This window comes from Colossoma macropomum, unplaced genomic scaffold (genome assembly GCF_904425465.1).
Source record: "Colossoma macropomum unplaced genomic scaffold, Colossoma_macropomum, whole genome shotgun sequence".
NCBI lineage: Eukaryota > Metazoa > Chordata > Actinopteri > Characiformes > Serrasalmidae > Colossoma > Colossoma macropomum.
In genome coordinates, this window is record NW_023495565.1 from 1,508,968 (window position 1) to 1,534,115 (window position 25,148).

The window sequence follows — 25,148 nt, forward strand, 5'->3', positions numbered from 1 at the left end:
TTGAGATGTTTACAGACCATGTGTATAAATAGTGATAGTGATTTACAATTAAATATCTACAATTATTTTCCCTACCTTTGCAGCAAGACCCAATGACTGTGAAAAGGAGTCAATAAACACCACAAGTAGGAAGGTCCTTTTTTTATTGGCAAGACCTCTGTTCAGAACAGGCACTTAAACATGCTGCTCAAAATCAAATCAGGAAACTACAAACTCTTCTGAACATGGAACTGCAAAATACAGATGTGTTTAATAAAATCTTAAACTCTTTTCTAAAACGAAAAATAAAACACACCACCTCATGTGGCCATTACTTAAGGGTATTGCCTTCACTTTGCTCCTTTTCTTCTTAGACTGAAATTATTTTAAATTCTCTGAAAAACAAAACAAAAATATGAAGAAAATAAACAAAACGACACAAGTCACTGCAAGAGTCTGAAGATATCATGAACCTGGCACTGCTGCTGGTTGTCTGTCCTCTTCTGGCTATACAAAGATCAAACAGGAGCAGTCAGATGTGTGGAATTCTACACGTACAGGATGAGCCTATTTATACTGGAAGCGCATGAACGTTATGTTAGTGGGCTAGACAGACTGCCATAGCAGGGGTATGATATATAACTAGCAGTATAGCAGTAAAATTAGCTACTTTACTTATGATCAGTAACTGTAGCCAAGAAACTTTGCTAACTAGCTAGCAGGCTAACGCTACCTTACATTAGCTATTAAAATGCATCAGGCTAATGTTAACGTCACCTAATTAGCTAAATTACATGATTCAGTTAAGCCCCAAAGATTAAAAGACCTTATGCGGCTCTTGTTAACAACATTCTTTTTTTTTTTAACTTAAATAGCTGATACTGATTTAACTTAGCTTACTGTTTTGTGGCCGTGCCAGTCGAGTTGAAGTAGTTAGTGGGCCTAAATGAGCATTACTTATGACGCACAGCAGTGCGATGCGGAGTGATACGTTGAACAAGCTAGTCCCAAACGCAAGGTGCACTTAAAACACTCGCTAACGTTTGGCTAGTGAGGTGGTCTACACCAGGGGTCGGCGAAGTGTCAAAAAAATCATTTTACTATCCTGGCTGTAATATGTCTCAGTATGTGCTAATGTGGTAGTATAGGCTAAAAGTATATAAACGAAAGACTTACTCTGCTTTAACCTTTAGCTCAGCTATAGCCGCGTGTCTCGCATCTCCACCACGAAACTTTGCCGAAAAGTAAAATAATCTTGTAAAAGAGTAAAGTAATTCTTGGAAAATGTCTCTCAAATTTCGTTTTTTACGAGGCTGAAGTCGCTTCTCGTTCGCCAGCTTCTTGTTCGAATTTACCCGTTCCACCTTAAATGGCGCCTGAGGTGCCAGAATGTAACTGCTGCAGCATTTAAGGTGGAACGGGTAAATTCGAAAAACAAGCTGGCGAACGAGAAGCTGATTTCAGCCTCGCGACTTTTCAGTATTTGATAGTTTCTCGTTACAGATTAAATATATCGGGAAACCAACTGGAGTGATAATGAATTCATATAAGTCCATTCGTATCCAAATTACCGATGTTTGTCTTAAATCTTTCCCTTCGCTTTTTTGTTAGCCAACTTACTAGCTAGCTGGGCAAGACTGTTGACTGTCCTGCTGTGACCAGAAGTCTGCAGGCCTGCAGGGTTAAAGGGTAAATTACCAGATATAGGCTATATTAACTCCAGTGTTTTAGACCATTTATAATTGAAACTGTGTTGAACGATCAGCAGAGCTTTATTTTACTGTAAAGGAGGATTATTTTATTTTTGCCTATTTTGCAGTTCCATGTTCAGAAGAGTTTGTAGTTTCCTGATTTGATTTTGAGCAGCATGTTTAAGTGCCTGTTCTGAACAGAGGTCTTGCCAATAAAAAAAAGGACCTTCCTACTTGTGTTTATTGACTCCTTTTCACAGTCATTGGGTCTTGCTGCAAAGGTAGGGAACATAATTGTAAATATTTAATTGTAAATCACTATCACTATTTATACACATGGTCTGTAAACATCTCTTAAAAATGCTATGAATCACTTATGAATGCTGCTTTGCATGTCACTTTACTATGTGGTATATTAACAGCTCCTTAAAATGCTATGAATCACTTATGAATGTTGTCTTGCATGTCACTTTACTATATGGACAGTGAATTACTCATAAATATGCTATGAACAGTCAATCAACTTAAAGTCTCAAACTTTGTGTGGTGGTGGGACAGGCCCATAATACTTATCCATTCCATTCAAGATCCATCCATTCATGTAACATGCACTTTAGTGAGGATAACGTGACTTCCATCACGTTTATGGTGAAGGCAAAGCAAGCAAATTTATAAAGGACATTTCTTACAAAATTATCAGCACCCTGAGTGAGGAAAGTCAAAGAGCCACCACTCGATTGTACTTAGAAGTAATGCCAAAAAAGGAATCATTCCTTGTGATAACAGTGCTTGTCACATTTAACCTCAGTTACACAGGATAACTAATGCACAGTTATACTTGTGCCTTCTCCAGAACCGTAAGTGAGGAAGAACATCACTAAAAATAAAACCTCCAAAGTAATTGGGATAACAGTGTTAGCATTTACCCCAAGAAAGTTAAACTTAGTTTAAGTAACATTTTCCACAATTACCTATAGAGTGTTGAATGAACAGTACATTTTATATATGAATAATTAGCGTAAAAAGCAGAAAGAATAGCGTATTGCAAAATACAAATGCTTGAGAAAAAAAAAAAAGGTTGAAAGTCTAGGCAAAAAGTGTCAAAACACTTTCTGTCCAAAGGGATAAAGCCAGGTCATTTTATGCTGACAGTCCAGAAACGAGGAGTTTCACTGAAAATAATAAATAAAATGAGGACTTTTATTTTGAAAAACATCTTTTGGTAAAATGACATAGCAGTCCATATTAATATCATGTAAAACATGTATAGTTTATGAATGTTGATTTAAGCATTCGTGAACATGTTATGAAGTGTTTATGTAAGGTGATATGAATGTGTCATGTAGACACCCTTCAAAGAAAGTGTTACCGTATTTTTCAGGGAGGTGATTTGTATAAAGAAGTTGGAGGCAGTTGCAGCACTTGTTAGACCTTTTATGGAAGCGATCACCCTATCAAATCAATCATGCTGACTGATTCACAGCTAGATTCATCTGCCAAATTTATGGTTTTCCAAACAAATTTGGCTAGTTTTACAAAGCAGTCTTCAGTGAAAATTATGAAAAACATAGACTTTGGGCTTACTTTAAAATCTGCAGCAGCCAAAAACATTTGATTGCAGCCAGTAAAAAATGAAAATGACTCATCTTACTGATTTGAATATCTGAAAACCTACAAGGTAGACCGACAGGTATAGTAGTAAAAGAAGGAGATTGAGTGAGTGTCACATTTGATGTCAAATCATTAATATATTGACTTACATCCACTGACAATTCTAAACTTGAAGGCAGATAAACATGTGTGTAATGTTATAAAAAAGAAAGCTCAAAGTCATCACTAGCAACTAAAATCATGAATTAAAACTATTTTTAAAAGGAGAATCAGATTATCCAGAGTTTTAAAAAGGGAGAAATGGCACAAGTACAGAGGTAAGGAGAGGTTGAGAGAGAGAGAGAGGAATATATGCAGACAAGTAAACATTAACTAGCTAGCTAGTGCATATGGTAAAAAAGGAGAAAAAACCTTTTAAATGTAGCCCCATGTAGAGGTTTAAGAATAGGTGTAACACTCTTTCTTGTGCATTTACGACTTCTAACAGCAGCAGCGGTAACACTTTACAATACTGTTTCGCAGTTAATAAGTAACTAATCAGCAACTAAGCAGGAATGAATGAGTAGTTCTGCACTAACGCTTAAGTAACTACTCTTAACTACCAGGGACTACTAGTTAACTACTTAGTAGGTAATAGTGAACTAATGATTAGGGTAATTCACTATTAACTAAACAATAACTACTGAGTCTCATAGAGAATTACTTAGTAACTATGGTTTCTTAGAATAACTACTATGTAATCACTGTCTGTCAGATAATGATTGAGGTGTTGCTGTTCTTCATTAGGAGCTAATGATGATCAGGAACAATATAAAACGAAACAATGGTAACTTATTATTAATGAACTAGGAGTTAATGATGATCAGGAACAGTATTATAACGTGAAACGTAAAACATACATTGTACAAGAAGACTGTACCTACTTAGCTCAGATTAGTGAGCAAGTAAGCTAACTGTGTCTCTACGTTAGTGCTACAGTCTGAATAAAACCTTGAATCAGAATTAAAAGTCTCACATTAGTGGCCCGGGGGTCTGTCATGAGTCTGATTCACATGAGGAGATACAGCAAGTCAGAATTAAAATATGAACAGAATTATCAAACTAATCCACTGAGAATGCAGTATTAACTGCTCTCCTTTACCAGCATTTGCAAAAACCTCATGGGCACTCAACAGAAACACCAAAGCTATTAAAATAAGAGTCCTGTGACACTCTACTGTTAAATGTAAGTTTATTTAATTCAATCGAAGAATGTTCAGTAGAAGAATGTTTCTTATTTTAAATGTCTACTACTACTACTACAAAAAAACAAGAAACAACAGGAGTGGTGAGACCAAGACAAGACTGAGACTGAGACAAGATTTTTCAGAATTTAAAAATGAAAAGAAAGAGAAATAAACACCAAAACCACTAAAAATGTTCCTTATTATTCATTATACATTATATATAGATGAATATTATATTTATAACATATTTTGTAAAACTAAACACTAAATAATATATAGACTGAAAATATTGTGAAATGTTATTGTAATATTAGTGTTTCTGTCGAGCGCCCATGAGGCTTTTGCAAGTGCTGGTAAAGGAGAGCAGTTAATCCTGCGTTCTCAGAGGATTAGTTTGATAATTCTGTTCATATTTTAATTCTGACTCACTGTATCTCCTTATGTATGATGAGTGGATCAGACTCATGGCAGACCCCCGGGCCGCTAATGTGAGGCTTTTGATTCAGATTCAAGGTTTTATTCAGATTGCAGCACTAACGTAGAGACACAGTTAGCTGACTTGCTAACTAATCTGAACTAAGTAGGTAGTGTTCTTGTACAATGTCTGTTTTACCGTGTTGTTTCAGAATTATAAGCACGTTAGTGCTTTATTAAACCTAAAGCTGCTGCTCATGTTCTGTTATGAGTGCATGCTATCTAGATAGAGCTAAGCTCATAGGCAGTAAAACTTTGTGTGAAACAGAAATATGTGTAACTAATGTACTAGCAGAACATACTGTGATCAGTCTCAGCTCTCAGACTTTCTCCTACAATAGGAATGACAGATTTTATTTCATTTTGTTTGGGTGTATTATTTTCAGTGATTTAGCTAGCTAACTCAGGGATGTTTTCACATTTGGACTGTTCACAAATAAAAAAAGGACTCAATAAACAACTCATTTACTCTTACTTTTTTCAAAATTTCCTTATTAATACTTTTTGTACTACAGTGCATCATTTCTTTAGGGGTTTTTATTTCTATTATAGTTCAGTTTATGATACTGTTCCTGATCATGATTAACTCCTAGTTCATTAATAGTGAGTTACCATGTGTTTCACTTTATAATTCTGTTCCTGATCATGATTAACTCCTAGTTCATTAATAGTGAATTACCATGTGTTTTAATTTATAATACTGTTCCTGATCATGATTAATTCCTGGTTCATTAATAGTGAGTTACCATGTGCCGCACTTTATAATACTGTTGCCTATCATCATTAACTCAAAGTTAATAAATAGTGAGTTACTATATGTTTCACTATATAATACTGTTCCTAATCATCATTAACTCCTAGCTCATTAGTAATGAGTTACCATGTGTTTCACTTTATACTGTTCCTGATCATCATTAACTCCTAGTACATTAATAATAAGTTACCATTGTTTCATTTTACATTGGTCCTGAACATCATTAGCTCCTAATGAAAACGAGCAACACCTCATTCATTATCTGACTGACAGTAATTGCATGCTTTTCTAAAGATGAGAGGTAAGCAGACTCGTCTACTGAATGCTGAAATATTTAGCAATTGTCCCATTTGTAGGCTGTGCAAATTGGTTCACACTGCCAAATATGAAGATGTACATTAGCCTTTTAAGGTTTCTGATCAAAACAAACACATGAGGGACACCAGTCAGTACAAGGTGGTTTAATGCCCCCAGCCTTCTCTGAGGATACCTGTTTCTGTGAATAGAAATGGAGGGTATAGAAATGGACGGTATAATCAATTATATTGTAGAGACTGCACATTGTGTAGTGTATTTCACTGCACAGTGTTGGAATACACAACATCAGTTAGCAGTTCGCCAGAAACCTTGTCAGATTCAGATATTGAGCAATTAATGTTGAATTGATCTGTAATTTATGAGTAGTTATTCTAAGAAACCATAGTTACTAAGTAATTCTCTATGAGACTCAGTAGTTATTGTTTAGTTAATAGTGAACTACCCTAATCATTAGTTCACTATTACCTATTGAGTTGTTAACTAGTAGTCATTGGTAGTTAAGAGTAGTTACTTAAATGTTAATGCAGAACTACTCATTCGTTCCTGCTTAGTTCCTGATTAGTTACTTATTACCTACAAAACAGTATTGTAAAGTGTTACTGCAGCATGTGTAGCAAAAACCTCTGCTCAAGAAAACGTAAAGTTACTTTGGTGAAATTACAATTTCAGTAGATGCAAAAGTCTTCATTCTAAGAACATTTGTACTGCACCAGGCAACTGTGCACTCAGATAGCTTTTTGTGTTTCACAGTTTAATGAATGACATCTGGTGTCCTTGTTTAAACTTAAAAAAAAGTTCATAATAATAATTCAAGTAGGATGGAAGGTAATAATTGTTACTTGTTAGCTGGCCTGCTAATGTCAATCAATCACTTGTGACCAAGGTTTGAATTGTGATGGTTCAACTGTTTTGTAAACATAAATTGCTGGTGTTTATTAAAACAAGGTTTGTAATAAAAATAGCTGTACTTGATAGAGAACTAGGTTTATTTACAACGATCAGTCAAACGTAATGTTAGAAACATTATGCTTCAGCAAAAAGAGAAGTGAATAAGGAGAAGTGTGTGGACAAGGAGTGGAGAACTTGGGCCTAAGGACAGAAAACTTTATGTGGAAAAATAGCAGGAGAAAGTGTAAGGGCCTAAGGACAGAAAATTTTAGAAGAATAGAATAACAGGAGGATGTCTTTTCAGACGCTGAATATGAAATGTCATTAAGTAGGGAGACTAAGGTCAAGTCAAGCTTTTTTCAGATCTGGACTGAAAAAATAGAACAGAAAAAATACTTAACCCTTATGTGGTGTTCGTGGTTGTGGGACCCATTTTCAATGTTTACCAAATGCGATTTATTATTATTTCAACCCCAAATTCTTTGGCCTTTGCTCATATTCTGTTAAGAACAATTAAGTTAAAATAACACATTTTCAATGACTTCACACTGTACACCCCCTGTCACATGTGATGTTGGGGTGAATCCGCAGGGAAGAAAAGTGTGGAGGTGCTGTGTCCCTTCACTCTGTTCTACTCCTACATGGCCTGCTGTTAGTGTGTTTGTGTCTGTGTGTGTATGTGTTTGTATATGTGTGCGTGTGTATGAGGGTGGACAACATGGACAGGCTGCTGACTGGCTACAGCTGCTAAAGGAGAACCCTATGCTGACCACTTGTGATATTTTAAACAACTGGCATTTTTACATAAATTGTTATGGCTGTGTTGATTCAAAAAACAATAATGCGGTGGGTCCACCAGACCCACTGAGTAACAAAAACATGAACACCACATAAGGGTTAAACTGAACACCTGGCCATTTCCACCACTGACAATAGGCTAACATTAACATACTACTAAAGAGCATTATTGGTTGCATCACTCAAGGGTTACAAATATATTTGTGATTTATATTGGTTGTGAACAATGTGTTGAAATCTGAGAAAAACAATATGGACATTTTTTTCATCTCCACAAGGTTTACATTAAAGGTAAGGATTTAGTTTCAGATAACACCTAGTACTATTTCATGTGATTGTCCATGAATCTTTGTATAGGACAATCTTAAGAATTTGAAGATGTTATGTTAGCCATGGAACACATGAAGCTGTTTAAAAAGATTTCAGGGCTCAACCTGTCAAGAAGCTGACTTTAGCTTAGATACATCTTGGTTGGTATCTGTCGTGGTTTTCTATATGAATGACTCAGACGTGTTTGATGCTGCTATATACAGGTTTATTTAACAGAAATTGAAAGACTGGTGCTGCTACATAGTCATATTGTATAACCACAGCAGAATCCAGCAGATTTACTCTTCTTTGGCCTGGGGAAGAGAGAAAGCATTTGTTAACTCTGATGTTTTGCTTCTTATGTAGCAACATATATTTGATAAGTATGTGCTGGAGAATTAAATAGTTCTGTGTGCTTTGTTGAATTAATTGCTTTCTTTACTGACCTTTCCAGCATCACGGCTCTTGGCTCTGAGCTTGTTGACCTGAGACTCAGCAATGTCAGCGCGCTCCTCAGCCTCCTCCAGGTCATGCTGCACCTTCCTGAGCTTGGACAGGTGGACATTGGCTTGTTCCTCCTAAATGTGCAATTATAGAATGTTTGCAATGTTATTATGATATTTTTTGAAGTGATACTCTAAATGATTTACCAAAGCCATTACGTCCTGTTCTAACATGCTTGACCCACCGCTTCCTCAGCTTGTCTCTTGTAAGCTTTGACCTTCAGCTGCAGCTTGTCAACCAGATCCTGTAGCCTGTTGATGTTCTTCTTGTCCTCCTCAGTCTACAAATCACATAATTATTTTATTTAATTTATATTTTGGTGTGAACATTACCATCATGTTTTGACATGGATGGAATTTATACATACCTGGTAGGTGAGTTCCTTCACTCTTCTCTCATATTTGCGGACACCCTTAACAGCATCAGCTCCCCTTCTCTGTTCAGCCTCAACTTCAGCCTCCAGCTCACGCACCTGGAAGAGTTCATACATGAAAAAATTATTAATGTACCCATAGGGAAACTTATATCAGTGGCAATGATTCCAGTGGAAATGGCCCCCTCTTTGAATTTCAGATACGGTAGCTGAGCGTTCAGTGAACATTAGCTTTCGAGTATGACTTACCCTGGACTCCAATTTCTGGAGTTGTTTCTTTCCTCCTTTCATGGCCAGATTCTCAGCCTCATCTAGGCGGTGCTGCAGGTCCTTGACTGTGACCTCAAGGTTCTTCTTCATCCTCTCCAGGTGAGCGCTGGTGTCCTGCTCCTTTTTGAGCTCTTCTGCCATCATGGCAGCCTGAGAAGGCAAACAAATTTTTGAGATCTACGTTTTGGAGTACATCATCAAACTAATAAAACTAAAGACCAATTAACCCCTTAAAAACCCTTTTATTATTCAGTAACTACAGGGCCTTCAATGCAGACTGGCTGAGCTATTCTTAGGTGATAGACATAGTGCAATAAAACTTTGGGCTAACTGGAGGGCTCTGACTTGTTATAGGGGGTTACATGAAGTCAAGCACTCACATCAGTGATTGCTTTCTTGGCCTTCTCCTCTGCATTTCTTGCTTCCTGCACAGTGTCATCAACCTCACTTTGAATTTGAACAAGGTCAGCCTCAAGCTTCTTCTTGGTGTTCAGCAGACTTGTGTTCTGTGAGAAATAATATAAGTCATTACTAATGATCTTGATTAGATATGTTAATTTCTTAGTTTTATAAAAAGCCACAGTTTTTAGTACCTGAGAGTGCAGCAGTCCAACACGCTCAGTGGCATCCACCAGCTCTTGCTCGGCCACCTTGCGACCTCTCTCTGTCTGCTCCAGAGCAGCTCTGAGCTCTTCAGTCTCTGCCAACATCAGAGTGTTCCTGCGCTCCACCATGGCCACCTGTTCCTTCATGTCTTCTTGTCCTCTCAGAGCATCATCAAGGTGCAGTTGGGCATCCTATGTATCAGAAAACAATAGAATTTGCAGTGTTTATCAACATACTGCATTGAGTTCTACTGAGAACCCCATTCACATATATGAGTTCACCTTGGAAGCATACTATCAACTAAAACTACATTGTGACAAATCACCAAAAATAGCATATCTGCTATCATAGTGCATAGGACATTGCGTTTCAGACATGGGCCATGATAGTTTCTTGAAACCTATGTATTAAAGTAAAAATATGGACAGTTAGTGGATTATATAGGGCTCATCAAACAAAGGTTCCCTGAACTATGTCTGAAAAGGGCTTTTACCTTGAGTTGTCCCTGCACATTTCTCAGTTGTTTCTGAGCCTCGGCAGCCTGCCTATTGGCATGGCTCAGCTGAATCTCCATCTCATTGAGATCTCCCTCCATCTTCTTCTTAATCCTCAGAGCATCATTCCTGCTCCTGACCTCAGAGTCCAGAGTGCTTTGCATGGACTCAGTTACCCTCTGGCTGTTCCTCTTGATCTGCTCAATTTCCTCATCCTTCTCTGCAAGCTTCCTGTCAATCTCACTCTTGACCTGGTTGAGCTCAAGCTGGACACGAAGAATCTTGGACTCCTCATGTTCTAGAGTGCCCTGTAAGAGAATTATGCTCAGTTTTCATAGATAAAATGAAGATTCATTATTACATTTTCATTATTAAAAATGTTAACATAAGAACTGCACTGATTAAACTGCAGAATCTTATCATTCTATTTTACCTCAGCCTCTTCCAGGGCAGTCTGAATCTCTGCCTTCTCAGTCTCTACTGCCTTCTTGGCCTTCTCCAGCTCATGAATGCTCTTTCCAGTCTCACCAATCTGTTCAGTCAGGTCTGAGATCTCCTCTGCACCAATGGCAAAACACAGTGTAAACATTAATTAATCTAAGTTGAATACTAAATACACACACACACGTCATCTAAACCGCTTATCCTTCTGGGTCACGGTGGGGTGCTGGAGCCGATCCCAGCTGTTGCCAGTCCATTGCAGGGCGAATACTAAATATTTTAATTAATTAATTACTTTTAAATATCACCGCTGGGATAGGCTCCAGCGCCCCTCGCAACCCGGAAGGATAATCGGTTTAGAAAATGTGTGTGTGTCTGTGTGTGTGTGTGTGCGTATCACAGGAGCATTTTAACATACGTTGCAGATTCTTGTTTTCTCTCTTGAGGGTCTCCAGCTGGTCAAGAGCTTCCTCATAGGAGTTCTTCATCTTGAAGAGCTCAGTGCTGAGAGCACGAGCCTCCTTCTGGGCTCCCTCCAGCTCTGCCTGGCCTTCCTCATACTTCTGTTTCCATTCTGCCAGCACCTTTGGTAGATATGCAATCCTCATTTCATAAAGGCTAATGTTCAGGCAATATGAATAGGCTATGCATCACTAAATTACTCAGACAGTTTACCTTGTCAAAGTTCCTCTGCTTCTTGTCAAGGTTGGCAGCCAAGGCATTGGCTCTCTCCACATCAATCATGAGGTCCTCTACCTCACCCTGGAGTCTCTGCTTGGTCTTTTCCAAAGAGGCACACTTGGAGTTTACAGCCTCAATTTGTTCCTCAGCCTCCTGCAGACGCTGTGCCAACTTTTTCCTGTTAAAAATTACATTTCATTTCAGACTCGATTTTGTATTCATTTTAGTGTTGTGAATATCTAGTGTCAATCATGATAGCCTCCTTTGCCCCTACTTTGCCTCCTCAAGCTCCTCAGTGCGCTGGATGGCATCGGTTTCATATTTAGACCTCCACTGTGCAACCTCGCTGTTGGCCTTGGACATGGAACGTTGAAGCTCAGCCTTTGCTTCCTGCTCCTCTTCAAACTGCTCCCTGAGAAGGTCACAGTCATGACGGGCAGACTGCAAACCATGGGCCAGGGCGTTCTTTGCCTGTGAAGCACAAAGGACAATGTCTCTTTGAGCCATTAATTAATTTGAGATATCAGTTTTTGTCTTCTTTTTAATGAGGTATCATTTCATGATGTTGTTACCTTAACTTCCTCTTCAATCTGTCTCTTCAGTTCATCAATTTGTTGAGTGAAAGCCTGTTTGCCTCTGGTCAGCTGAGAAATCAAAGACTCCTTCTCTTCCAGCTGGCGTCCAAACTCACCTGCACAGCGTTGAAAATATATGATTTTCAGTTATTTTCATAAAAACTATAAACATTATATGTTACGTAGTAATCTGGGTATATAGAACTTCAAATTGAGTGACTATGGCAGGTATGGCAATAAATGCTAATGTACCATGACATGTATGTCACTGAATGTTCAGTTACCATTCTCAGTCTGGAGCCTGGCCTTCTGAGCACTGAGGTCATTGATTTGGCGCAGATTCTCATCATTTTTAGTCTTGATTTCACTGAGTTGATCCTCAAGGGTTCTGCACATTTTCTCAAGATTTGCCTGTCAATTCAAAAATTATTCCTATTTTAATGCCACTCTCAGAATATAACCATATGTGCTTTTTTTTTCAATTTTTACCCGGTTTTCTCCCCAATTTAGTCTTTGCCAATTCCACCCGCTAGTTAGGACTCCCCCAATCACACACGACGCTATCAACGCTAGGAGGGCGAGGCTAACACAGGCTTCCTCCGAGATCTGTGAAACCAGCCACCGCATCTTTTCGAACTGCCGCTCACGCAACGTCTTTGGACAGCCGAACGCGCTCGGAGGAAAGCGCCAACCGCCAGATCTGTTACGTCAGCTAACAGACGCCTGCGCTGACTAGCATCGCGCTTAGTGAGTGATGGGGGGAGAAAGGCAGCCATCCCTTACAATTGTGCTCTCTCGGACTCCCGGCTACGGATGGCTGTAGCATCACCAGGGATCGAACTCGCGATCTCCTGATGATAGGGCCAACGCTTAGACGGTTGCGCGACTCGGGAGCCCGTCATCTGTGCTTTTTACTGTTATTCATTCATTTAGTGGTTTTCAATGCTCAACACAGACCTTGGCTTTAGCAACAGCCTCCATGTTGCTGGAGAGGTCATCAATCTCCATTTTGTATTCACTCTTTTCTTTCTCAAGCTTCTGCTTGACACGCTGGAGGTTGTCGATTTGTTCTCCAAGCTCAGCCACGCTGTCTGCCTGCTTCTTGCGCAGGGCAGCAGCAGTTGCTTCATGCTGTAGGGTGGCCTCTTCAAGATCGCGACGCAGCTTCTGGAACTCAGCCTCACGCTTCTTGTTCATCTCAATCTGAGCAGCAGTTGCTCCTCCAGCCTCCTCAAGCCTCTCACTGATCTCCTCGAGTTCTCTGGAGAGATCAGCTCTCTGCTTCTCAACCTTGGCACGAGCAGCACGCTCAGCCTCAATCTCTTCCTCTAGCTCCTCTATACGGGCCTATAAAGCAACCCACAAATGTTATTTGTTAGACTAAAAATGTTATAAATTGGTTAAAAAAAATCTCTCTCAGTTGTCATTATCACAAAAAGAATGCATTATTACCTGAAGTTCTTTGATCTTCTTCTGAAGCTGAGCACCCAGAGATTGCTCATCCTCAATCTTGCTAAGAAACTGGCTTATTTCAAAGTCTTTCCTGAGAGAATTTAACAGAAACATTGTTATACAATATATAGAAATATTTTTATGGTAAGTTAGAAAAAAGAAAATTATTTCTTACTTATTCTTACTCTTAAATACATAATGTATTAAACATTTTAAATAATGTTAAATAAATTTTAAAAACCAGGATGGAGTTGTTTTATAATTTGCATTTCGTATTACTTTTTTAGCTTCTCCTCAGATTGCTGTTTGTCATTCTCCAGGTCCATGATGGATTCTTGAGCCAGTTTCAGGTCACCCTCAAGCTTTCTCTTGGCTCTCTCCAGGTCCATACGGAGCTTCTTCTCTTGCTCAAGAGAGCCCTCCAGCTGTACAAACACAATATTTGCTTAGCATTAAACAGAATTAACTTGTGAGTAATCCAGTTTGATGACTGTGTCATGTAACTCACATCATCCACTTGTTGCTCAAGCTTAGTTTTAGATTTCGTCAGAGTGTTGACTTTGTCCTCCTCTGCCTGGAGATCGTCGAGAGTTTGCTGGTGTGCCTCTTGGAGGGCTTTCTTCTCCTTTGTGAGTTTAGCAATGCTCTCATCTTGAGCTGCCATCTCCTCAGTGAGGTTCTTGACCTACAATTTTTGAATTCATGCATTGTTAGAAAATGATTTAAAGTGAAATCAGATTTGAGAACAGTTTATTTCTTTGCCATCTAGTAAACAGCACTGACCTTGTTTTCAGTGGCATGTTTCTCCTTCTCCACTTTAGCCAAGGTAAGCTCCAAGTCATCAATGTCCTTCTTGAGCTCAGAGCACTCATCCTCCAGTTTCCTCTTCTTGGCAGTGAGTTCAGCATTGATTTCTTCTTCATCCTCCAGTCTCTCAGTTGTCTCTTTGAGTTTAGCTTCAAGCTGAATTTTGCTCTTTATCAGACCCTCACATCTCTCCTCAGCATCTGAAAGATTTTCAGCTTCCTATTTACAGCAAAATAATCAATGAAAAAGAAATTGTTATCTATAAAGCGGATTGAAAACTTGAATAATCATGCTTGGACAATTTATAATTTTAATAGGTCTTTTAGAAAAAAATACTTACAGATGCAACTTGAAGCTGCAGGTCATTCTTCTCCTGCAGCAGAGACACCATCTTCTCCTCAAGCTCCTTCTTTTTGGCCTCAGCTTTGGCCAAGTCTTCCTTGCATTTGGCAAAGTCCTCTTTCATGGTGGCCAGCTCCTTCTCAGTCTCAGCACTCTTCAGGAGAGGCTTGATCTTGTAGTACACCTTCATCCATGGCCAGTGTTTGACATTCATGAATGAGCGGATGTTGTACTGGATGGTATAAATGGACTCCCTGGGTAATAAAAACACTTCATTCTGCCACTGTTCTACTGACTGTTGAAGGTAGAGACCACCATGTGAAACGGCATGTATTGTGTTAGAACGTCTACTGACATTCAGTTAACTTTCACATTTTCTGTTAAATGTCAAGAAACATGTACAATAACAGTCACTGGTACTGTTCAGATCACAGGTGTCTTTTTAAAATACCTCCTCTCCATCATCTTTACAAACTCTCTTCTCATGAGGTAACCACGGCAAACAGCCTGAGTCATTGTAACCAGAGCAGCCAGTTTCTCATCTCGCATCTCTTCAAGAGTACCCAGCAGGCCAGCTTTGAAGAACACCTGAATTGAAGAGAAAGGAATTACTACACTAAGCCCTCCACTAGATATTGTACGCTGAGTCTTTTAACTTTTTTTGGATGAAAATTCACCTTAGTGTGTCCAAATCTATACTGGTCATGGTCAATATCAATGGATCCTAGAAGCTTCTCACAGGCCTTCTTGTTGTCAATAAACTGGCCCTCAGGGATGACACTGGCATTCAGCACTTTGTATCTGTAAAAAAGCAGGTTTTAGCTCTTTTTTATAAGAAATGAAAGCAACAGCCTTACAGTTTTTTTTCACAGATTTATTTACCTTTGTTTGAAGTCCCCATAGAGGATTCTGCTGGGGAAACCTTTTCTGCAGATTCTGATACCCTCCAGCACACCGTTACACCTCAGCTGGTGGATAACCAGGAAGTTCTCCATGAGACCTATAAAAAACAATTTCAGTAAGCATTCATAAATATTCCAGAATACGATATGAAATGAAACTTCCCTCTCAGTTCAGCTTTAAGTGTTGATCTTTACCTGGAGTTTTAGACTCGTTGGGAATTAGGCAGCGCACAAAGTGGGGATGAGTGCTCCTCAAGTTGGTCATAAGCTTGCCCAAGTTTTCCTGTAGAGTGGACACATTATTGGCATTCATTTTCTCATTGGTGAAGCTGATGCACATCTGCTCCAATGGCATTTGCATATTAAATAAAACTGCTTTTTTTGTGATGACCTGTAACTATAACGTACCCTAAACTGTGAGGACACAGTCTGCATTGAACCACCCTTCTTCTTGCCTCCCTTCTTGCCACCACCACTCTCTGAAAAAAATAGTTCAAAAAGCAAACCACATAATTTATCAGGCAACAAATATTTTAGTAAGTATGCTTCTGAATAAAATGAAATTACCTTCAACAACAGGTGGGTAGAGGGTAGCCAGCAGTTTAACTGAAGACTTCTGGTACAGCTGCACAACAGACTCGTTCAGTGGGTCCTTGTTCTTATCCAGCCAGCCAGCGATGTTGTAGTCCACAGTACCAGCATAATGAACCAGAGAAAAGTGGGCTTCAGCTTTGCCTTTGGCAGGCTTGGGCTTCTGGAAAGCATTGCACTTTCCAAGATGCTGATCGTAGAGCTTGTTCTTGAAGCTGGTGTCCGTTGCCTTGGGGAACATGCACTCTTCTTCAAGGATGGAGAAGATACCCATGGGCTGTTTGCAGACGAGACGTCATTGAAGAAAATGCATTTGCTTGCATGGAAATTAGATACAGTTTCACCTGTAAGAATGAATGTATATGTTCTACTTACTTTCTCAATGAGCTCAATGCAAGCAGCCAAGTCCATGCCGAAGTCAATGAACTCCCAAACAATGCCCTCCTTTTTGTATTCCTCTTGCTCCAGGACAAACATGTGGTGGTTGAAGAACTGCTGCAGTTTCTCATTGGTGAAGTTGATGCACAGCTGCTCCATGCTGTTGAACTAGAGAGAAATAAAATAAAATGAGTCAATGGTCAACCTCATTTCATCAAGTTTTGCTAGTGATGGGATTAGCAAAAATGTTACGTACATCAAAGATTTCAAATCCAGCGATGTCCAGCACACCAATGAAGAACTGTCTAGCTTGTTTTGTGTCCAGCATCTGGTTGATACGTATGACCATCCACAAGAACATTCTCTCATAGATGGATTTGGCTAAGGCACTCACGGCATTGTACACCTAAAAGAAGAGTAAATGTAAAATGTAATTTTAGTTTAGTATTGTATAATAGAATTTAAGACGTTATCCGTTGCGTATTCCTTTTTTGTAGTAAATATAAATATTACCTGGGGCACAGTCTGGCCCTTTGTCACAAACTCATTTCCGACCTTAACTCTAGGGTAGCATAAAGCCTTCAGCATATCAGCAGAGTTTAAGCCCAGAAGATAGGCAACTTTGTCAGCCTCTGTTAAAAGCAGCAAAATTACACACAGTCAGTACCTGTGTTCAGTTGATCACAATGACCGGGGCATTCATATGTTTTTTAACAAAAATACATAAATAAATAAATAAAGCGGAACAACAGCCTCACCTTCTGTGCCATCTGGCTCAGCCTGCTCCTCGCGCTGCTTCTGCTTGAACTTCATGTTACCATGATGGAGAACAGCTCCAGTAAATTTATAAATGCTGTTCTTCTCCTCAGGACTGAAGCCCAGAATGTCAATAGCCGTCTAAATCATGAAGATCAACATTAGCATCAAATTAAGTACAAATTTAGGAATTCTCATTTCAGTTCAACAGCCTCTTACATCTGTGGCAACCAACTCCTCCTTGTCATCGATGCTTGGCACTGTGATCTGACCCTGACTGCACATGGGGAAGTCATAAGGATTGGTGGTGATAAGAGTCATTTCTGTGAAACAAAAATTGCATTTTAAACTGAGAGGTTGGGTCAAACAAAGGGAAAATGAATACATTCTGAAAATGTTCATACCGATCAGCTCAGGTTTATGGTTGGTCATCATCTGGTAGAAGATGTGGTAGCCTCTCTCATCTGGAAGCTGGAATGTTACTCTAGACTTCTCCAGCAGATCTGTTTAGAAAATGTGCCCATGTTACCATCTTATTATCAAAATGCAACATGATAGAATTCCAAAAATAAATGCTATAATCAATCCTTATACTTACAAGTTTCAATGTCAGCACTAGCCAGTTTGCCAGAGGTGCCAAAGTGAATTCTAATAAATTTACCCTTTTTAAAAGAAAATAAATGTTTTTAGCATCATAAAGAATCTATACTGAAAATGTCTAAATACTTTATCAGTTTGCCAGTAGTGATTTAATTAAAGCAAATCTCAACAAACTTAATAGAACTGAACTTACGAAACGAGAGGAGTTGTCATTTCTCACAGTCTTGGCATTACCATATGCCTCAAGCAAAGGGTTGGCTGCAATGATCTGATCCTCAAGAGATCCCTGGAAACCAGAAAACTCTATTATAAGCCAGTGCATTTTTTTCAGTTTTTATTCAGGTAGAAGACTTTAAGCTTTTTCTTAGAAATGAGTTGTGTCAGTAATGTTCCTTTACTGAAGTAAGGCAGGATATTACAAACGGCTAATATTTTCGTCCCAAGCAAAACTGTGTCTACCTTTATACAAACTTTACTGGAATGTATTTGGAAACTGAAAATAAAAAGCAGCTCAGTTTATACCTGCATTTTGCCAGGAACCTCCTTTTTCTTCTCACCCTGCACTGCAACTGTGGCAAAGTACTGGATGACACGTTTAGTGTTCACAGTCTTTCCAGCACCAGATTCTCCACTGGTTTACACGAGATGATAAACAGATTAGTATTGCTCAAAAACAAAGCTGCTACTCATGCAATTACTTGTAAATTTTCATAGATACTTACGTAATCAGGACAGACTGGTTTTCCCTGTCTGTTAGATAAAAATATAGTAATGTGTCACATTCCTTATATGTTTAATTTGTTTTCTTTTCAGAGCTATCTTTATCAGAACTCTTTGTATGTTATACCTTACCAGTAAGCATGAACTGATAGGCATTGTCAGAGACAGAGAAAATGTGGGGTGGGGCCTCCATGCGCTTTTTGCCTCTGTAGGCAGCCACCACTTCTGCATCATACACTGGGAGCCACTTGTAGGGGTTCACGGTAGCGCAGAACAATCCAGAGTAGGTCTGAAGCAGATTGGAATACACGTTGTTAAGTTGTAAAATTACAGTTATAAAAAAACTGTCATCACAGGATTTCTTCACCTTGAAGCACTGCCATGTAAAAAATCAGCTGTTTTGGAACCAGCCTGTAGTCATGCTGTTCGTTATAACTTACGTAGATCATCCATGCTGCATAACGCTCTTTGAGGTTATATAGCACAGAGGCTTCATTGAGATGGGTCATCATGGCCATGTCTTCAATCTTGTCAAACTTTGGAGGATTCATGGGGCTGACATCATCCTCCTTAACTGTTCTCTCCTATTAGAGAATGACATAGTATATGTTTAGTTTAGATAGAAATTAGGAGCATTAACATCGGAATAAGTTACATTCCGGTATTAATTCTCACCTCCTTGGTGTTGAGCACTTCAACAGTGACTTTGCCACCATCTCGGCTCTTGATTGTAGCCTTAAGGTAAAGCTCTTTTTGATCAGCTACAAAGCAAGCAGTCTTTGCATCAAAAGGCCTGCTTTGAGCCTCAATTCTCTCCTTCTCAGGCTTACGGAGGTAGATGGCAGCTTTGCCATAAATGGCCATCTCAGCGTCCGTACTCATGGTGGCAGCTTACTGAACAGAAGAGGATTCAAAAATTACACATAACCTGACAAGTTCATTACATTCTGAAATGTACATTCCTGTCATGAACCTTTAATTTAAGTCCATATGTATGTCAAAAATAAATGATGGACAGCAAAATGCCTCAGATCTTTTTTGTTCTTGATGTCATATGAATTTTACATGCATTGCACTTTAAATACTTCAAAACTATATTAACTTAGTGTTAAACTACAATTACTCCTTATTCTAGACTTGAGTCTCAAAGTATTCCTATAATTACTTCATCATGTAGTCGTCAGTCTCCTCAGTATTACAAACATTGCATTACATATCTACACTGACAGAAAAAAGGTCCAGTTTTTTCAAGTACAAACAATGTAAATGTACCCTCAGCAGTCTCACAATCAAATTGTGTACATTAAATAAATTTTAAAGGTACACCTTTGTTCACTTTCCCTAAGAAAATGCCAATTTTTTGCTGTTTGGTTACATTTAGAAAAGAAAAGAAAACATAAAGCGAAGAGTCAAAACAGGGTACAGACTAAAACGGAACACGGAACAATATGTTCCCTGAATAAAGGTACTGAAGGTGTACCCTTTACCCTTCATAAAATCTAATATAGTGCCTGTCTTATTCCTAAAAGTAAATAATGGAAACACTAAGAGACATTTCACTCATGAATATAGTCTAATTAATATTAATAAAAGAAACCAAATATATCTTACATTTGTTTCCTGCCTGAGACCAGATGAAATTTCCACAGCCCTTGAAACGAAAGAATTTCATACAGTAACTCTAATTTCAAATTTATCATCCAAATAAATAAGCCCCAAAAGATTTCAGTGACAGGCAGTACAGACACTTACCACAGACTGGAACTTCTCAGGTCTCCTCTGCAGCCCTTGCAGCTGCCCTCACCCTTATATTGTGGACAATGTGCTCACTAAGCAAAATCCATTAAAGGCAAGCTCAGACTTCATGATTTATTTTAAATCTCAGCCATCCACAGTCACAAACAGAAGCAACAGCAGCATTATTGGATGGCAAGTGAATACTTTCCTAGTTAAATTAACATGTGTATTTAATATTCTGTTTAGTGTGATCTGTATGTAAGTAATTAAAATCTGTGTGTTTGGTATATGTACAGAAAATAACTGTTTTTGTTATTGCTTTAACTTCTTTGAGTATTATTAATAATGTTGATGTATTTTTAAGGCATTATTAATTCAATTAACACAATTATTAATGCTATTCATTACTGCAAAGTTAAACACATTTTGTTGCCACTAACATGGTGCTAAATGTTGATAAATATAATGTTAACTACTTAAAATCATTTAAAACCTATTAATAACTCTCATGTCTCCTACTTGCTTCCATAGAAGCCTGTGGTTCTTTTTTTGGATGCAGATGCATGTAGAGTTTCATGGCTACATTCCAAAGTCAAGAGAAGTGACAGATTCATTGCTAGGCATGTGGGCATTTTACTTGCAGAGGTTGCATCTTAGTAGCATAGTAGAATAGTAGCATTTAATTTCTAATTATGACTGATTTTACTGTTGAGCACTCAAGCATTTTATTTTATTTTATTAAAGATATTTTTATACTTTTTTTTCTAAAAAAAATCTTCAGAGACTTGCCAGTGGGGATTTACTGGACCATTTTGTATGGTGAGTGCGCCACTTTAATATACTTAATTACATCAGCCAGTTATTTTATCACAGGGAAAGTGTACCAGTGTAAGGCATATTGGAATCAAGCTGAACCTGGTAACCGCACCATTGTAGCTGAAGTGTGTTTATTCTTGCCTTGTTTTGGACAACGGATTGATGAACATCATTGGTAATTAAAAACATTGCCTGTGTCTCACTGTATTTCTAGCCTTTGTTTTCCTTCTTTTCTCTGTTTATGCCCCAGAATCTACTTGTCATAGCTCTCCCGTCCTTTTTTAAACACTTTCATTGATGATTTTCTATATACTCATTATTATTTTTTTAAACAAAGTTGTTTGCAATTCATATTAGTACAAAGTACAAATTCTTAATTCTAACCAAGAAAGTTCATTCCTAACAACACTAATGAAATGTTGAGAAATTATGAATAATCTGATTTTGTGGTTATTATCATAATAAAGTAGATTATAGATTGTAAATAAAAACAATGTCTTGTTACTAATGTGATCTAAATGACAATTTTATTAAAACAAAAAGTGTTTTTGGAGTATGAAATTAAGAATATCCAGTTGTAAGAAATGAGGACAAGAGGCAGGATTCATGATCTGGACCTGGCTTCAAAACATGAAACCAGGGAAGGCTTAAAACAAAGATCATGGGAGGCAGGCAGGAAGACTGGAGGTGGGGCCGGCTCAGGGCCTCAGTTAGAGGCTAAAGGAACCAGGTCAGAAGCAGGAGCTTTGACGGAATCAGAAGCTGCAACCACACTAACCTCCAGATTTAGCTTGCTAACCTAAAATGAAATTATGTAGTTTAACTAAATCAATATCAATCAAAACTATACCTAATATGTAAAATATGTAATGTAACAACATTTCTTTGTGCACATATAGAATCAGAAGAATCACCAAAACAACTCTAGTAATTACTTGATTGGAACAAAATGATAAAGATAACTAAGAAAAAAACACCAACAGAGACAAGACTCTACAAATCACAAAACCAAAACAGATACACAAACTAAACTGAAGAGACTCTTTTGAAAACAATAAGCTAAAAGGAGCTAGGCTGAGATGAACATAATGGAATGGGAAGGACAATGCAAGAGAGTTCTTCAACTCCCAATGGCAAAGATTGTTTACTGTTTACAAATTTCTTAAATGTCATCAATGACATCATTGTCAAGTTCTTGACATAATGACTAATAGGAATCAAAGACAGTTATTGATGTAATAGCCATCTGTGAGAGCGGCTGCCTCCTTCACAGTTGTATCTGCAAAGAAATCCTTTCACAAAGCTACTCACAAAAACAAACTCCTCTGTCCCATAAGCAATATGTGAGGGAATACCCTCTGGTCATTGAAAACCTGTATTCATAAATTATTTTACCTGCTAGCCTGCCTGCTAATTTCAATTTTCCAAGGTTTAAATTGTATTTCAACTGTTTTGTGTGGATGAATTTCTGATGTTCATTAAATCAAACCATTACTGATCTCTTTTAGCTTCAGCAAAAAGAGAAGACAAAGAGAGGAAATGTAAGGAGGAAAGGGAGAGAGGAAAAATGGTCTTAGAACTGAAAAGTTTATGTAGAAGATTAGAATACTAGCAGGAGGATTTTTTTCAGAAACTGAATATGAAATGTCATTAAGTCTGTCATTAATAAAATCAAGAGGAAAAAAGAGTACCTCTCATGGTAAAAAAAATGTGGGAGACCATTGGAGTAAGGTTACTCAAGCATTACAGATATATTTGTGATTTATGTTGGTTGCAAACAATATGTAGAAATTTGAAAAAAATAATATGATACATTTGTAATCTTCAAGAGGTTTACGATTACAGTAATTATTTACATTTCAGGAAATATCTACTCTCTTTTCACATGAATGGCTGTAATGGCCATGAATGTTTGCATAGGACAGTCCTAACAACTTGAACAGCAGTTAGAGTGATCACCACAAGCTGTACACAAAGGCATTTTAGCCACAGAGTATATGTAGTTGCCTCATAAAATGTCAGGGCTCAACCCATCAAAGACTTAGGCACAAGTGATTGACGTTGCTATAAACAGTTTTATTTCACAGCAATTGCAAAGGTTGTGCTATTACATAGTCATACTCTATAACCACAGCAGAATCCAGCAGGTTTATTCTTCTTTGGCCTGAGGAAGAGAGAAAACATTTGTTAACTCTGATGTTTTGGTCCATACAAAGAACACAAGCAACATATATTTGATTTTTTGTGGACTTTAAGAGGATGTGATGGAGAGTTAAATATTTCCATGTGCCATAATGAATAAAATACTTTCTCCACCGACCTTTCCAGCATCACGGCTCTTGGCTCTGTGCTTGTTGACCTGAGACTCAGCAATGTCAGCGTGCTCCTCAGGCCATGCTGCACCTTCCTGAGCTTGGACAGGTGGACATTGGCTTGTTCCTCCTAAATGTGCAATTATAGAATGTTTGCAATGTTATTATGATATTTTTTGATGTGATGCTCTAAATGATTTACCTGTTGTAACATGCTTGACCCACCGCTTCCTCGATCACTCACACGATGCTATCAACGCTAGGAGGGTGAAGGCTAACATAGGCTTCCTCCGAGACCTGTGAAGCCAACCACCGCTTCTTTTCGAACTGCCGCTCACGCAACGTCACTGGACAGCCGAACGCGCTCGGAGGAAAGCGCCAACCGCCAGATCTGTTACGTCAGCTAACAGACGCCTGCGCTGACTAGCATCGCGCGGAGTGATGGGGGGGAGAAGGAGGAGCCATCCTACCCACCCAGAGAGAGCGAGGCCAATTGTGCTCTCTCGGACTCCCGGCTACGGATGGCTGTAGCATCACCAGGGATCGAACTCGCGATCTCCTGATGATAGGGCCAAAGCTTAGACGGTTGCGCGACTCGGGAGCCTGTCTCTTGTAAGCTTTGATCTCAGCTGCAGCTTGTCAACCTCACATATATTATTTTATTTAGTTTATATTTTGGTGTGAACATTACCATCATGTTTTGACATGGATGGAATTTATACATACTTGGTAGGTGAGTTCTTTCACTCAACTTCAGCCTTCAGCTCATGCACCTGGAAGAGTTCACACATGAAAAAATCTTTAAAGTGTCTATAGTGATACTAACATCAGTGGCAATAATTCCAGTGGAAATTACCCCCTCTTTGAATTTCAGATACTGTGTTCAGTGTCCAGTAAACATTAGCTTTTGAGTATGACTTACCCTTATGGGTTCCATATTGTCTGCTCAGGTAGAGACTATCCCACCATACATTAAAGAAAAAGAACTTTCAAAAAAAGTAAAATAAAAAAAACTAACATAACGACATTTCTTTGTGCACACAGGGAATCAGAAGAATCACCAAAACAACTCTAGTAATTACTTGATTGGGACAAAATGATAAAACAAAGATAACTTTAAGATAAGAAAAAGAGACAAGACTCTACAAATCACAAAACCAAAACAGAAACACAAACGAAACTGAAGAGACTCTTTGGAAAACAATAAGCTAAAAGGAGCTAGGCTGAGATGAACATAATGGAATGGAAAGGACAATGCAAGAGAATTCTTCAACTCCCAATGGCAAAGATTGTTCACTGTCCACAAATTTCTTAAATGTCATCAATGACATCATTGTCAAGTTCTTGACATACTGACTAATAGGAATCAAAGACAGCTTAGATTTATTGATGTAATAGCCGTCTGTGAGAGAAAAAGAAAAAGAGAAGACAAAGAGAGGAAATGTAAGGAGGAAAGGGAGAGAGGAAAAATGGTCTTAGAACTGAAAAGTTTATGTAGAAGATTAGAATACTAGCAGGAGGATTTTTTTCAGAAACTGAACATGAAATGTCATTTAGTCTGTCATTAATAAAATCAAGAGGAAAAAAGAGTACCTCTCATGGTAAAAAAATTGTGGGAGACCATTGGAGTAAGGTAAAGCCAAGCTGCTAACAGCCAAACTTTCAGGTCTGGACTGTAACAGATAAATGGCTTTTTGATATTATTATTATGATGTTATTTTGATATAAGTTATTGGTTGAATC

At 38.3% G+C, this 25,148-nt stretch overlaps 1 protein-coding gene and 1 long non-coding RNA gene across 2 annotated transcripts; both read right to left on the reverse strand.

Annotated features, from left to right (window-relative positions):
* Window positions 1-7,923: 7,923 nt before the first annotated feature.
* Window positions 7,924-23,484, reverse strand: LOC118802463. The gene is made up of 2 exons (XR_005006676.1): window positions 23,414-23,484; window positions 7,924-8,362 (listed from the first exon to the last, which is right to left on the reverse strand). It is a non-coding gene; the product is annotated as an uncharacterized LOC118802463 (long non-coding RNA).
* On the reverse strand, window positions 8,459-20,386 carry LOC118802461 (myosin heavy chain, fast skeletal muscle-like). Its single transcript, XM_036563015.1, has 40 exons — window positions 20,293-20,386; window positions 20,152-20,191; window positions 19,216-19,434; window positions 18,981-19,124; window positions 18,673-18,829; window positions 18,543-18,570; window positions 18,343-18,451; window positions 18,014-18,106; window positions 17,819-17,882; window positions 17,625-17,723; window positions 17,440-17,543; window positions 17,223-17,361; window positions 16,978-17,096; window positions 16,721-16,870; window positions 16,462-16,632; window positions 16,063-16,363; window positions 15,904-15,974; window positions 15,691-15,778; window positions 15,476-15,593; window positions 15,271-15,394; window positions 15,045-15,181; window positions 14,592-14,847; window positions 14,228-14,470; window positions 13,953-14,129; window positions 13,724-13,869; window positions 13,445-13,535; window positions 12,950-13,339; window positions 12,277-12,403; window positions 11,990-12,108; window positions 11,692-11,888; window positions 11,412-11,595; window positions 11,155-11,320; window positions 10,729-10,853; window positions 10,295-10,603; window positions 9,789-9,992; window positions 9,576-9,701; window positions 9,175-9,345; window positions 8,920-9,024; window positions 8,737-8,832; window positions 8,459-8,626 (listed from the first exon to the last, which is right to left on the reverse strand). The coding sequence occupies exons 3-40, from the start codon at window positions 19,420-19,422 to the stop codon at window positions 8,474-8,476; spliced, it is 5,808 nt and encodes a 1,935-aa protein (XP_036418908.1). The 5' UTR covers window positions 19,423-19,434; window positions 20,152-20,191; window positions 20,293-20,386; the 3' UTR covers window positions 8,459-8,473.
* Window positions 23,485-25,148: the final 1,664 nt, after the last annotated feature.

What these genes read in the sequence shown, in the direction of transcription:
- LOC118802461 (XM_036563015.1), bottom strand. Translation starts at nt 19,422, where the DNA reads ATGAGTACGGACGCTGAGATGGCCATTTATGGCAAAGCTGCCATCTAC. An exon ending in ATGACAACTCCTCTCGTTTC is followed by an intron (nt 17,883 to 18,013) that starts GTAAGTTCAGTT and finishes TCTTTTAAAAAG; the next exon opens with GGTAAATTTATTAGAATTCA. An exon ending in TAGTGCTGACATTGAAACTT is followed by an intron (nt 17,724 to 17,818) that starts GTAAGTATAAGG and finishes TTTTCTAAACAG; the next exon opens with ATCTGCTGGAGAAGTCTAGA.